This window comes from Polyodon spathula, chromosome 12 (genome assembly GCF_017654505.1).
Source record: "Polyodon spathula isolate WHYD16114869_AA chromosome 12, ASM1765450v1, whole genome shotgun sequence".
Classification (NCBI taxonomy): domain Eukaryota; kingdom Metazoa; phylum Chordata; class Actinopteri; order Acipenseriformes; family Polyodontidae; genus Polyodon; species Polyodon spathula.
Window position 1 is genome coordinate 6,352,849 of NC_054545.1, and position 15,465 is coordinate 6,368,313.

The 15,465-nt window shown below is 33.8% G+C and overlaps 1 protein-coding gene across 2 annotated transcripts; it reads left to right on the forward strand.

The window, feature by feature from the left end:
• Window positions 1-21: 21 nt before the first annotated feature.
• Window positions 22-15,437, forward strand: LOC121324403 (poly(A) polymerase type 3-like). 2 transcript variants are annotated; one of them, XM_041266233.1, is made up of 23 exons: window positions 22-249; window positions 1,804-1,977; window positions 2,381-2,447; window positions 2,637-2,718; window positions 3,147-3,256; window positions 3,431-3,484; window positions 3,600-3,711; window positions 4,098-4,187; window positions 5,093-5,231; window positions 5,553-5,625; window positions 5,771-5,891; window positions 6,006-6,090; window positions 8,951-9,004; window positions 9,418-9,537; window positions 9,830-9,939; window positions 10,403-10,524; window positions 10,823-10,959; window positions 11,162-11,247; window positions 11,451-11,644; window positions 12,178-12,252; window positions 12,558-12,623; window positions 13,070-13,117; window positions 13,293-15,437. In XM_041266233.1, the coding sequence occupies exons 1-23, from the start codon at window positions 242-244 to the stop codon at window positions 13,386-13,388; spliced, it is 2,223 nt and encodes a 740-aa protein (XP_041122167.1). In that variant the 5' UTR covers window positions 22-241; the 3' UTR covers window positions 13,389-15,437. The 2 variants fall into 2 exon arrangements, with proteins under 2 accessions (XP_041122167.1, XP_041122168.1); XM_041266234.1 differs by having other exon boundaries at window positions 11,165-11,247.
• The last annotated feature ends 28 nt before the right edge of the window (window positions 15,438-15,465 follow it).

Consider the following 15,465-nt stretch of genomic DNA (forward strand, 5'->3'; position numbering starts at 1 on the left):
ATGACAAAAACTTGCAACTTACCGTGCCGCGTGCAAATATGCATTTGCGTGCATTACGCGAAACGTCATTTTGCAAGGTTGCTGTGGTAGCGACAGGCGCCATGTTGAGACGAAAAAAAAAGAAACGATAACAATAGTGGGAAAACATAAGAGAGGAAAATCACATTTTAAAGAAATAAAAAGTTGAAATGATCATGATTGGGGAATTCTTGGGTAATAATTAGTACGTTCTGGAGTTACCATGCCTTTGTAAGTACATAGCAACGTATTGCTTCTTTGAATAATGGAGTGTTTAATTCACATTGGAGCAGATCAGGCCTTCTCGAGTTCAACCGAAAATGAAATGAATCGAAATAAAGAAACCAGAAGAGAAGGACGCATATAACACTCTTCCGTGTAATTCAGTAATGTTTACATTTTATACCTGCAGCTTAAAATGTGATGGTTTTTGTTTGTCTTTGCAGTTTGTATTCAAATATAAATTAGTCCGATGTATATGTTGTAAACAAACTTTGTGTAAAACCATGTTTACATTTTAGAGCTTCAAATAAACATTGGATTTGGTTTATTTTCTTTATTTCTGTGCAATATATGTGCAGGTATTTAGGAACGAAATGCATTTGTACTAGTGTGAATTAAAGACAATTGCTGGATAAACATGCGTGCTGAATATGAACGGTCTTAATCTATACGATTTAAAGTTTAATTACATTTTTGAAAATGTTACTAAATTCACATTACGTTTTAAATAAAAACTTACATGATCGGGTTGAAACGTGATTAATGACGTTTGTCAAAACGGTTTAAACACTGTTAGAGCTAATAAATTTAAGCTACAAGTTGTATTTGTTCGATACACCTTGCAGAACAGAATATACAAATCTAAGAATGGCCAAAATAAATTAATCCCCCCGGCGTCTTAGTATGGATGAAGACAAAATATTTTACCATGTGGAAGGAAGTTGAAAAAATTTGCCTTTTTGTTTTGCTAAAGTATTATTGCAATAAGCAAAAAGACGTTTAACATACATATAGGTTAAAATGTAATAAAAACTGCAATGAAGTATACGAGTTATATGTAACTAAATACAAATATTTAATTACATTTATGCATCAGTTATCTAAATGCATCCACAATATGTATGTTGTTATTATTATTATTATTATTATTATTATTATTATTATTATAGCTTTTTGAATTCTCTTGTACGTTCAGGAATTGAAATATATAAGACGCCTATGTGGTTGAGGTGTAGTAACCTACCTCCTGCTGCTTGTTACTTGTGCGATTTCACACCAGGAAATGGCTATATAATGAAAATAATTGAAAGTAAAAAGTACTTATTTATATAGTTCAATATTAATAATAATGTATGTGCTTTTGACATAAATGTCGATTAAGATCATTACATCATAGACCTAGTTTTTTATGTTATGAAGTTCATGGTATTTAGTGAATGTAAGGTCAACTTTCCATGCTTGTCTCAAAGTTTGCTAATACTTTTCAAATGCACTCACTTATTGGAAACCTTTAAAATATATATATATATATATATATATATATATATATATATATATATATATATATATATATAGCAAATTGGAACTTGGAAGGAAACAACATGTTGATTGTGGTAGACAGATTATTATTATAATTACATTTTTTTTTATTGTCTACTTGGCTGAATTGAGAGAGAAAACTTTGGGGATGATATGCTTGTTTAGTTCCCTGGTGACTTGTGATTGAAGCATTACACAGTATTGTTAATGACAAAGCTGGTTATTCAAAAATATTTTTTTCAGCCCTGTTGTAAATCAAGTACTGCAAGCAGCACAGCAGCCCTCAAAACATTATGGTATCACTTCTCCAATTAGTCTTACCCAGCCCAAGGAGGCTGATTTGATTCTGACTCAGAAGCTCACTGAGGCACTGAAACCTTATGGGGTTTTTGAAGAAGAGTTGGAACTGCAGCGCAGGTAACTTTACTGTATGCAGGAATTTTAGAACACCCTTAGAACCTTACAATTTGATTGAATTCTCAAAAAATTTGAATATGACAACTAATACTTTTCTTGAATATGCAGTTAGACATCACCGAATGCAGTTATATCTCATGTTGACATTTTGTCATTTTTAATATAAAAAAGTATGTTTGAATGGTTTTAGCTTATTCACAGTAAGTTGAGATTTCTTAATGAAGAAGTAAAATTAATTTAAGTCATGCTTGTTTTAAGTCCTAAGGCTTCATTGATATCTCAGGAATGATATTTTCAGACTTTAAATTATTTTGCATTAGTCTTGTATACTAGCAAAAATGATTTCTTTGAGTGGAAATGATCATGATGAGCATTACTTTGATCCTTTATTTTGTCCTTGTAGAATTTTAGTTTTGGGAAAACTAAACAGTGTGGTTAAAGAATGGATCAGAGACATGAGTGAAACAAAGGTAAACGCCTCAAATTATTGTAAATACATTTCTTAAAGTTTTTATGTAATCTGTTACATATTTGGTACATGGTTTAATTCAGCACAATTTATAAATAGTTATATACTAATGTGTATTTTGTAAATGTTCTGGTTTATTATGTGTGTATACCCTGATAATGACTTTTTTTTTTATTTTTAATTTGCATAGCATTTGCCTTCCTCTATTATTGAGAACATTGGAGGAAAAATTTTCACCTTTGGTTCCTATCGGTTAGGAGTTCACACAAAAGGTAACTGAATTTATTTTTGCATGTTTAAGTGTGAAGATCCTTGACAATTACACTATTACACAAATAACATTTTTAATGAAAACTAGAACAGCATTGGAAAAAATAGTTATTAGGGCCACCATGGGCAGTGACTGTAATAATAATCTAGATACAGTTGTCTACTGTAATCCAGATAGTTAGCGATACGAATGTAACTTTTATAGGACTTTCATTTGTAAAATAAACCAATGCACCATGTACACAATGTTTCTATCTAGACCATTCTGCTTCAATTTGCAGGAAAGTGAGTTAAATTAAAAGGTTAGGTTTTCTTCCTGAAGTAGAACCCATACCTCAGCTGTGTCATGCTTTGTCTTTGGTTTTATTGACTAGTTAGTGATATGTAATAAAAGCAATCCTCTGCAATTGGTGAATGTATTTGGTTACAGGTGCTGATATTGATGCTCTCTGTGTGGCCCCACGTCATGTGGACAGGTCGGACTTCTTCACATCGTTTTATGAAAAGCTCAAAGAACAAGAGGAAGTCAAGGATTTAAGAGTAAGTAACATGGCCAGTGCATGAGCACTACCAAGCTAAATTCTTAAAGGGGTCTCAATTGAAATGGCAGTCTAGGACTTGCTGTAGGAAATCATTGTTGTATTGTGCACCTTGTGGACTTCATCACCCTTTTCTTTTTTTGCTAACCACTATTAAACATATTATGTTTTTTAGGCTGTTGAGGAGGCTTTTGTACCAGTAATAAAACTGTCATTTGATGGCATAGAGGTAAGACTTGCACTGATTTAAATTAATGTTGAGTTTTACATTTTAAAACCCTTGAAAATATGTAGACTGTTGTAGAGTGATCTGTTTACAGTTCTGCCTTTTGTCATGTTTCTAGATTGATCTTCTATTTGCCCGATTAGCCCTACAAACTATTCCTGGAGACTTGGACCTTCGAGATGACAGTTTACTTAAAAATTTAGACATCAGGTGCATAAGAAGTCTTAATGGTAAGGCAGTCGTTATGTAGGGATTTTAAAATGGTGTGTGGGGAAGGGATGTGGCGGACATTATTTTTTACTGGACCGAGATTTTATTATTATTAAGTTATTTAAAATTGTTTTGTTTTCATATGTGTTAAGATTATATATATATATATATATATATATATATATATATATATATATATATATATATATATATATATATATATCTCTCCTTGGTATCAAAACATTTTTGCAACAGTGTTTTTTTTATATGCTTAATACATTAATTATACATGTTAATTGTGACAGGCATGTCATGAGAGATTAGCTCTCTTATATATTTTCTGTAATACAGTATCACACCATGGACTATATACAGTAGTAGTGTTTATGTATTTCCTAATTTCCAGGTTGCCGAGTTACTGATGAGATTTTGCATTTGGTACCAAACATTGAAAACTTCAGACTTACCCTCAGGGCAATAAAATTATGGGCAAAGCGTAAGTGAATTATTTATAAATATGTCTTCACATAAATCAGTATTAAGACTAATATATTTATATTTTACATTCTTACAAATTGGGTTAACACTAACCCACAATTCTCAAATTATTTAAAAGTTGAGATGAATATATGATGGTAGTTTGTATTTATTCTGTGAGACCAGTAATGCATGTAATTGTATTTATTATTATTATTATTATTTAGTCATTTAGCAGACACTTTTATCCAAAGCAACGTACAGCGACTTGGGGGTGAACTGTGCATCACAACAGCTGCTGCAGAGTCACTTACAGTTAGTTTTATATCTCATCTGAAGGACAGCACAAGGAGGTTAAGTGACTTGTTCAAGGTCACACGCAGTGAGTCAGTGGCTGAGCTGTGATTGAACCTGGAGCCTCCTGGTAACAAGCCCCTTTCTTTAACCACTGGACCACCAAGGCTTTTTTTGAAATACAAAATAAGACTTATTTTCGATCAAAATATTTGTTGAAACACATAGGGCTGCAACAACTAGTAGATTTTACGTTGACTAGCTGGTGCCAGCGAACTTGGAAAGGAACAGCGCTGCTCAGAGAGGAAACGCAGTTTTTTTGGAATCGGTTTAAAATTACAGGAGCGGAGAATTAAAAGGTTAGGATACAACCTTTTTATTAGTTTAGCAACTCTGACACACGGGTGTGCTAAATTGTAACAAAACAGCAATGGAATGGAGATAGTGGAGCAGGAGATCACTGCAGTGCAACACAGCTCTGTGGCACGGCTTTATCAATGTATACAAAAACAAAAGCAACTAGTGGACTACTGATTTTGCAAACAGACTACCCCTTCAATCAGCTAGTTGTCGACTAGTTCTTGCAGCCCTTGTAGCACAAACATCTAAATAAAACTTGTTTTCTTGCAGGTCATAATATTTATTCTAATATACTTGGCTTCCTTGGTGGTGTGTCATGGGCTATGTTAGTTGCCAGAACATGCCAACTTTATCCAAATGCTGTAGCATCCACACTTGTTCACAAATTCTTCCTGGTTTTTTCAAAGTGGTGAGTTTTATTGTTTTAAAATTTTAACTGACTTGACTAATGTGCAGGGTAAAAGTTGTATGGCTGCGGTTGTCAAAGGGTATTACATTTATACAAATAGGCTGAAGGTCACAGTTCTCATTTGATCATCAAAAAGTTTCTGTTGACAAGATGGCCTTTTTGCTCAATCTTTTGGTAGTTAAAGCTGCACAGTGCTATCACATTATATGATATAAGGGCTGTAATTGATGATTGTAAGCCTCTGTCTAATAATTTTAGTGAAAAACGTTACGCTGAACATTTTATTAATTTATTTATTCATTCTTTTTTTTTTTTTTTTAGGGAATGGCCGAATCCAGTTCTTCTGAAGCAGCCTGAGGACTGCAACCTCCATCTTCCAGTGTGGGACCCCAGGGTAATTTTTAATATTAATGTCCAGAAAAAAAGAGTGCTGTCTGCAGTGCATAGTTTATTCTCTGACAGTTTTCGTGTTGGAAGTTCAAATTCGTTTCACAGCATGCAAATGGAAATGTATTTGTTGTATTTTATTTTTTCCCTAGGTGACTCCAAGTGACAGATACCACTTGATGCCGATTATTACACCAGCATATCCACAGCAAAACTCAACCTTTAATGTCTCTGTGTCTACACGTGCAGTCATGATTGAAGAGTTTAAACAGGGTAAGCAATAAGAGTGCCTCATAGCTGGAGTCATAAACATGTTCCCTGTCTGGGTGTAGAACTACTTGCACATAGACCTCTAAATCAGTAGTAAATGTTTTATATTTGTTTTAGGTCTTGCCATCACAGATGAAATATTGCAGAATAAGGCAGAGTGGTCCAAACTTTTTGAAGCACCAAACTTCTTTCAGAAGTACAAGTATGTATTAAAATGCTTATATTATTGGACACAAATGGTGAGATATTTGTGCACCAAATTATTAAATTTGTATGTAGATTTTTAGTTTGTCATTAATAAAAGGTACAGTATTTTTTACCTTTTAACTGTTTAGAAAGTTTCCTTTACTTTTTTATTTAACAGACTGGGCATAGAAGTGTATAATTTATGTATTTAATATAGAAGGTAGGTAAACATTGTTTTTATTGATTGATTTTTATGGATGTCTCCTTGTTTTTTATGTTCTTAATTTATATGAATTAAGCACACTGTATATAATTCTAAATAAAATATTTTAGCTCACAATCTGCACAATGTATTTATTGTTAGACTCCTCAATAGTTTTTACATACATTTTATTTAAGAATTGTTTGAAGGGGTATACAAAGAAAATAAAATGACGGCTGATATATTTTTACATTCACTTCAAATGTGATTTTAGTATAGCCAGTGGCATCCCATCTGGTATCCCAGTAACTTAAATACAGCACCTATTTTAAAGGGAAAGGTGTACGTTTTAAAGCCCTTAAATATTACAAGTAAATGTAACTGCATTTTGATTAGTATTTAATAAGGTAAAATTTCTGATTCCTCAAGGTATTTATTGGTATTGTCTGTATTATTATAAATTAACTCTTACTCACTATTTGGAAAAAATTTGAAACTGTCCTCCCTGGGGTCTACTTAAAAATAAATCTAAGTAACTTTACAGAAAGACTACCCTGAGATAACTAATGAAACAGTGTTTTAAGCATGTGTTAACCTTTTTTTCTAGATTTCTGTACAGATGTGTAGTGTTGAAAGACTTAAACACAATAAAAACCTATCATACCATGCAGTACATACCATTTTGTCCATTGTTCAGTGTTTAGTACCTCTATCCTGGTCGCTGTACTTTACCAATATACTGTCAGACCTTTTAACTTTAAAGTAGTGTACCTTTTCTGCGAGAAGCAAGGCTGGAGTGAATATCACCATCCTGCAGCCTACCAGTGCACTGTACCAATAAGCAATCAAAGACAACCTTATGACCAATAATTGACTTAAGAAAATGAATATTTGGCAGATAAAAATTTACTTTGTAGCCTTTGGTATCTTAAATAGTTTACAAGGATATATTGCTGTGTCTTATGTGTTGCTTTCATACAGTATCTATTTTAATATGTGCAGATTTTATTTAAAACTGATGTAAGAAGAATTATCAGTCAGTCTGAATTAATTCAAAGAAATGTTGCGTATTATGCTCTTCCGATTATTGTATTGTAATTTACTGTACAGTGTTATACAGAAGTCACTGTAATGATTGAATAAATGATTTTTTTTCTTGTGTCAGGCATTTTTATTTTATTCTTAACACCTCATTTAGAAAGTATTGCAGTGATGCAAAAGGTGTAAAGCCCTTTACATTTGTCCTTGTTTGTAAACCGTAGCTCAAACTGTCAGACTGTGCTATAGACAACAGTAACAGGCAGGAAAAATAGGAGAACCACTTTATTTCACTTTTAATCTTTCTAGAGTACCGTGCACTTTTCCTGTATCTTTTGTACAGTTTATTCATGGCAAGGGTTGTGACTGTTCTCCACTGTAAACCCACAGGGGTGCATTACAGCACACAGTTTACTGTAGTCAGGAGAAGCACAAACCCATCAGTTTTGTTAGCAGTTTCAATCAGAGATTTTCAGATGTTAATTTGTGATCTAAATTGGTGTGCTCTGTGACTTCCTAGCATGTCTCAATTTTTTTCCCAACCGACTTGGGAGATGTATTCATCAGCGGTTTACTAACTCAAAATAAGTTGTTTGTACTGCCATTTTCTTAAAACAGGTTGCAAGATAAAGTCTAATTACTTCAGAAGGGTACAGTACATAAGCTCAGATACTTTTTGTTTGTTGGTGTAAAAATTGTAATTATGCCAGCCTGTCTTGTCCAAATCAGAATGCAACTCTAAATTATAAAGACATAAACCTTATCTGTCTCTTGTAACACTTGTGCAGTACACACTAAAGGATGATGGAGTAACGGTTTAAATGAAGTGCACCCCTAAAGTTGTGTATCTGCAATACAATTCAAGTGTTCCTTCAGTACCTGTAATTCGTCTTTTTCACCAAAAAAAAAAATGGAACTTCTGCTATAAAGAAAAATTAAGTCAAAATAAAACTTGGATAATAAACACTGACAGAACAATTACCACAATGTAATAAGCTACTCAGCAGTGGTTCCCTCTTGCTACAGAAGCCAGAGAGGTATGGCAGAACAGGACAAAACCTTTTTTTTTTTTTTTTCCTTTCCCTAATCAGCCAAATGCACCCAAACTTGGGTCTCGGAACCAATCGTAACCTTTACATTTTTAGTAGAAGTAATAATAATCATTTTCATAATAAAAGACTTAATTGCTTTTTGAAAACTTGGACTTTCGACCATGTCTGCAGTACTTGTACATTCCCAGGGGGCGGACTGAACACAAGGTCAGTGTCATTTTTAGCTTGTGTGCAAAATAATAATTTTGGTAATTATAGAATCTAGTCCCAGTATACATTTGTAAACCTGTCTAATGTTGTTTCAATAAGGCAGATTACTTGAATGGTTCACTTACACACACTCAGATATATGCTACACCTCTTTAGCATGTTTTTTTTTTTTTGACTGCCATGAGTTTACTCTTACGACATGCAAAGTGGTAGTGTGGAGACAAATAGTTTTTGTTCGTTGAACATACAAAACTGTATGTCTGCCTTACCAGTCAAGAATGGGAAACACAATTTACTATGACTAAAATAAAGGATGTAATGGAATTGTGCTGTTGTTTTTTTTTTTTTTTTTTTTTTTATATATATATTCCAAGGCATTATATTGTGTTGCTAGCAAGTGCACCTACAGAAAAGCAGCACCTGGAATGGTGAGTAGAATAAAAATAATGGCATTATACATGTAATGTTATGATTAACTTACGTTTTACCATTTTGAAAGACGATATGAAGGCTTTAAAATCTCAAAATTAGAATGCTTCTGTAAAGACCCCAGAGTTACATTTGTCTTTTGTCTGCACTATTAAAGATGCATATTGTGGGTTTCTTTCATCTTAGTATTTAGAACTGGCATTAGTCAGTAATATTAGGGTGAGAGGTTATAGATGTTAAGTGTGGGATAGATAGAAGACTACCATTTTTATGTCATACAGCGTCTGCAAAAAAAAAAAAAGAAAGTCGGGTGTTTTAATTGATTTACTGTTCATGTGTGTAAAACAAATATGAACCATGTTGCCAAGAAATGCATGATTGCACAGGCTAACAGTTAATTGTTTCTGTATAGGGTTGGTCTGGTAGAGTCAAAAATCCGTATCCTGGTTGGAAATTTGGAGAAGAATGAGTTTATCACGTTAGCCCATGTAAACCCCCAGTCATTCCCAGGTCCAAAAGAAAGAAATGACAAGTAAGTTAGGTTTGTGCTTGACAAAATAAAGGTAATGGTATCTTTCAACAAACATTTTTAGATTTGAGGGGGTTTTTTGTTTAGTTTTCTATCGATGAGCCCCATTTTATAGGTATCTTCCTTGTTATCTCTTTAGCTAAAAGGCTGGATATCACTGATACTAAGAAATATAGTTGTACATACTGTACTATGGGTCTGGTTGCTGTATTGTTTCTGAAAAGGATCTCTCAGATTTAGGATATAGGTGGATGTATATTTAGTACTTGAATGTAATGTGTGTTCTCTGCTTCAGGGAAGAATTCAGCACAATGTGGGTTATAGGGATTGTATTTAAGAAAATGGAGAGCAGTGAAAACCTCAATGTTGATCTCACATATGACATACAGTCATTCACTGATACAGGTAAGTTTTTTTTTGTTATCAGTTGTAATCAATTATTTAATGATCTAAAATCTATAAAGTCTCTCTTTGAAGAACTTGTGAAGCCAACTGTATAGTAGCACCGATTGGTATCCTAGATGCTAACAATTCTACTTTTCAGCTATTGCAGGTGAATTTTATAATACATATTTTTACAAGCTTGCTAACTGAGTCAATTTTGGAAATATCACAATATTTATTTCTTCCTTATACAAGAAATGTTCTAGACTATTTGGATGACATGATCCAGGTCTGGAAATACTGTCTCTCTATGTGACTTATACTGTTCCCGTTGGATAGAATATGATGATTACGCAGATGATCCAGTATCACAGTGGTATTGCAGGGCCTTGAGTGGTTGCTATGTGCTTGTAGCTTTGGTCATGTGGTTTTCCAGAATCACTACCAATCCTGGATGGCTCACACAGTGATTTTTATCTTTTAGTTTACAGGCAAGCAATAAACAGTAAAATGTTTGAGCCTGATATGAAAATTACAGCAATGCATGTCAAGAGAAAACAATTACACCAGCTTCTGCCAAACCTTGTTATACAGAAGAGGAGAAAGGTGAGAGGAACAGCATATTCACGTTTTAAGACAGCTAGTCTGACCTTAAAAACAAATATTGGCACCAGTCCTAAATACCCGACATACAAAACTGAAAGCAACCCCCACCCCAAAAACCCTTAACCCTACCCCGACCAAATGCAAAATATGCTTGAATTGTTTAACTAAAGAAGTAAAACCAGGTCACATTTTCCTTTGAATAACTGTTATTCTATTTTATAAAACGTTTCCATATAACTACCAATTGCATTGCAATAAGCTTGCCCTTGTCGTGAACATTTATTTATGTGTTTTGCAGCACTCAACTGAAGGCATCAAACTGATGAATGAGAACAGTTTTGATCTGTCATTGGACAGTGACAACAGTATGTCAGTACCTTCTCCAACTGCTGCTTTGAAAAGCTGCTCTCAAAACCGTTCCATCAGTCCACAAGGGTGAGATATAATATGATCTTTTAAGGATATATTAGACACATTTCAAGTTACTTTTGTGAGGCCACTTCTACTGTTCACTTCATTTTGTTTTGTGCACTGCTTAGTCCTGGGCATTATCTGTTGATTTGCATACCACGATGAAGCAGTGTTTGGTTAATTTTTTTTTTTTTTTTTTATTGTTTATTTTTGTTTTTACTTTTAGCAGACTAAGCCCAACATCAGTAACCAACACTCAGTCTGAAGCTCAGGCTAAACCTGAAGCTGGAGGAAACTTGGTTATCCCGGGGGGTATGTTTGTCTCAGTTGGCTTTTATTTTCAAACTGCCTGATTTTTAACACATAGTCCCAAAGCATGTTGCAAAATTCCAGTGATTCTTTTAGAGTGAGTGTAAGTCCCTTCTGTACCTGGTGCTAGCGGGCCAATAAACATGCTGTGAACGCTCTGAGGTTTTGGTGGGGGTGTTTTATTCTAAAGACAAATTTTACTTTAGGTATATTGGGTGAAAACATTCTCAAGCCTCCAGCAGCTCCCCTAGCCCCAAAGCCCTCCTTGACCCGTGTTTCATCTACACAAGTGATTAACCAGACCCCACAGTCTGCAGGAACCCCTGGCACAAAACCTGGAATAAAGAGGGCAGGGTCTCCTCACCCAGAGGAGACCCCAAAAAGATTGAAAGCAGATGAGGTAAGTCGCAGTGAAAAACATTGTTGATCGGTGGGATGATTTGTCATGGAGTGAAACAGTTTAACTGCAGTCTCCCCACATTAGTAAATCTTTTAATACCAGGACCCACCACGCCTACAGCAGAACCACTGCATACATATGTATGTCTTTAATAGATATGTAGATGTGCCATGTGCTGCAGTGCATAATGATAGCATAACATTTCAACAGGATAATGTCTGGCCACACACTTCTCATGACATGTATACACAGGGTTTCCTACAGGGTTATGTTTTCATCTGATTTTATAGTGATTTTGTACATTAGTGGCTGTTGAAAAACTGGCATACTTATCAATGGGCACAGTTTGCTTGAGACACTTAAAGCCTACAAAATACTAGTTAAAAATCAATTGGAATTGTTTATAATAAATACCTGATTATTGAGAATAGGCATAACATGTCTGAATTCTCAATTTACACTATATTCACTGAACTGAAATACACAGGCAAATCAATTTTACATTGAAGTAACCGTGTTTATTTTTATTTTAGGAAACATCAGAAAACAGTTTGTCAGCAGACATTTGTGCAGTTCTGGCAGATACTAAGATGTCTACAGAAATTGAGGTATATCTGCTTGTTAAATGTATACCATGATTTTGACAAACCAAAAAAAAGTGAATTCTTTCTCTTTACAAAAAGTGCACCACTAGTATTGAAATTTCCATTGGTTTATATTTTGTTAATTTGACACATACCGTAATGTAAAAAAAAAAAACAACATTTAGGTAGTCTTGTATATAAGATGTAATGTAGTCTCTTTGTACCCTCTATAGAATATTTGAATGTTTGTGTTAATGAAATTTCCAACTTAATATAAGTTCCCCACAGTTTCAGTGCTTAGTGTTCTAATGGATATTTTCTGGTTATAGGTTGGAGAAGTTGTCAGTTCTACAAATGATGGGGAAGGTGACATAGAAACTAAAGACAATGTTAAGGTGTGTACAACAGTATTTAAAGACAATTGCTGCTGCCAGTGTGCAGTGATGTATCAGGAATCTACTACTTCTTTGCCAGTTCTATGTGAAACATAACCAAAGCCTTTGCATTGATATATTCCACCTTTTCTTCATCAAAGGTCTATCTGTTTTTATTTGTAGCTCAGAGGTAGCTATATGTATTTGTATGTACATATGTACCTATTTGTAGCTCTTTGCCATAAACCATAATTTGTAGGGTCACTGATAATGAAGAAATCTACCCAGATACTCATTAGTGACTACAAGTAAACTGCTACAGTTCTAATCTTTTCCATTTGGATGTTAGAAGAAAAAAAAAAAAAATTCAGTTATCTTAATGTTAATGTCAAGTTTGTGTCTTATGCTGCTTGAGTAAGTATTCTTAATAGAAACTTTAGCTTTTTTATTTTATTCATGTAACATAGGAGCTGGATTCAGAAGAAAGGTTAAATCCACCAATTCCTGCAGCACAGGTACCCTCTTTTACTACTGCGCTTTTAAAGACATTTAACCATATAATTAAATGTCAACTGTATGCATCATATTGCGGAAAGTACATTTGAACATGTATAGAACAGGTATATTTTCTGTTAAAGTGCATTTGCTTGTACTTACGTTTGATATTTCTTTTCAATTGTCTTTTTACAGAGACTGTCCAGTACAGACCTGTCAGACGTTCCCACTCTCCCTCCCAACCCCATTCCAGTTGTGAAGAATTCAATAAAGTTAAGACTGAGTAGGTAGAATTCCCAAAGGACCCTGGAGCAAGGACTCCCACATCAGAAACAATAGCCTACAATGTGTCACAGACCAGAACATCAGCTGCAGGCAAAAAGGGACCCTGGATGCTGATTTCAGATTTCTTGATCAAGGGCAGTAGCTAGTGTGTTCTGTGTACACATGATGGCAGTATTCCTCAAAGTAGGAATCAGCAGCAACTAATGATGGTGCCGCTGTATAAAAGACACTTAGTGTGTATGTTCATTTTTTTAAATGTTTGTTTTCCATTGTTTATACTGAAATTATAGTATCCATATACAGTACAAATATACATATTTTTAAGTATTTATAAGTATTTATAAGTAAAACAGGTGCTGGCTTGTGTTATGCTATGGACATGCACTGATGTTACACAAATGAAAATACTGCCGTTATAAATCATTCATAAAGACCACTGAATTTTGTAAATAGTAACATTTCCTCTGTTCATAGACGATGTCCAGGGCCTTTTTGTTTGTTTTAGGCCATATTTGCAGAATAATGTCAAGTGAAGCATCATATTGCGGAAAATACATTTGAACAGGTATAGACCATTGGCTTAAAGTGTATAAACCAAGGGTTTAGAAAAAACAAAAAAAATCTTGCCTCTCTATTTTGGGGTTAATCTATTTACATTTCTGGAGTGCGCTGGACTACAGACAGTTACTACATACACTTCTAAGCTGGTAGACAAATATTTAACAAGCGTCTTTTTCACCTTTGTTAAAGGTTAGAAAACAAAAAGCATTCAAAACTAAAGTAAATCTGCCCTTTTGTTTTGATTAAGTAGCTCAGATGTATTTAAATAATATCAGAATTTTTTTGCAGGTTTTGCAATAATCTGCAATAAACCATGTTTTCTGCAAAATGAATTTAGCTTTTATTTCAAGGAATTTCTCTTAGTAATGGTATAAAGATATCCATACATATTTCAAAGGGTACAATTAAAAACAATTAATATGAAAAGTAGAGTAAGCAATTATTAGTTCTGCATTTTAGTGAACAGTTTGAGTGAGTGATTAACATACACCTGTCCTAAGTGCCAATATATTTATTATTTTCCCTAACTTTCATGGTTCTTGATTCAACCAGTTCAATGTAGTGTTTTTCAGTAAATCGGGAGATGCTGGTCCTTGTATAGTTGAAGACAGACTCCAATTAAGTATGGAAAACAATGTTGTTACTAAAGCAGTGTGGTATGATTTACCTATCCAATTAACATATGTTCTAGTCGCAACGAGACTTTAAAGCCCTTCTGACTTTATCTTAAACGCAGATTTATTTTATATTAGTTTTGTATTCTGTGATAGGGTTTGAGTAAACATAAGCACCACATCTTTAGTGGATAATTCTGATACATGTACGTTGTACCTCAAGTGTTTATGTATTGTAAACATTTTTGCAGATTTTAAGACGGGTTAAGTTAATCCTGTTTACTATATGGAAAAAAGTAATGTGTTTTTTTTTTGGCTCTTTATCTTTAATTAAATAATTTCAGTGAAGGACAGATGTGTTTATTTTTTTCCTGGTTCTATTAGCTAATTATTAGCCAGTGGAAATAATTCCTGTTTATCATTGATTGTAAATTGTTGAGCTGTCCAGTCTGAATACTCAAAAGTAGCAAACACAAGTAGTACCCTTCTTCAGAACTCAGGTATTCAGAAAGAAATGGGTAGTCATATTAACAAAAAGATTTGGTTATTGCTTTTGCTTATAAAGTTGGCTATGTGTACATGTTTTAATCAAAATCTGTTTTAATAAACCCAGATGTATATGCTAGTAATGTTACATATGTTAGAATGTGTTGGTAAGTTAATAAGGACCACTGTTATTTGACAGCTAATGTATGTTTGCATCAGTACAGAACCATCAGTTGCAAAATTTCAAGAGCTTTTTTTTTTTTCTCACAAAATCATTTTGTTTGGATTTTTTTTCTGTAAAATTTCTTTTGTAAAAATAATTGTACTGTTTTTTGTGTGTGTGTGTGTGTGTGCGTGTGTGTTTTTATTCACAAACTAAATAAAGGTTCCTTGCTGCTGGAAGAATAAAGTATGGTCTGTGT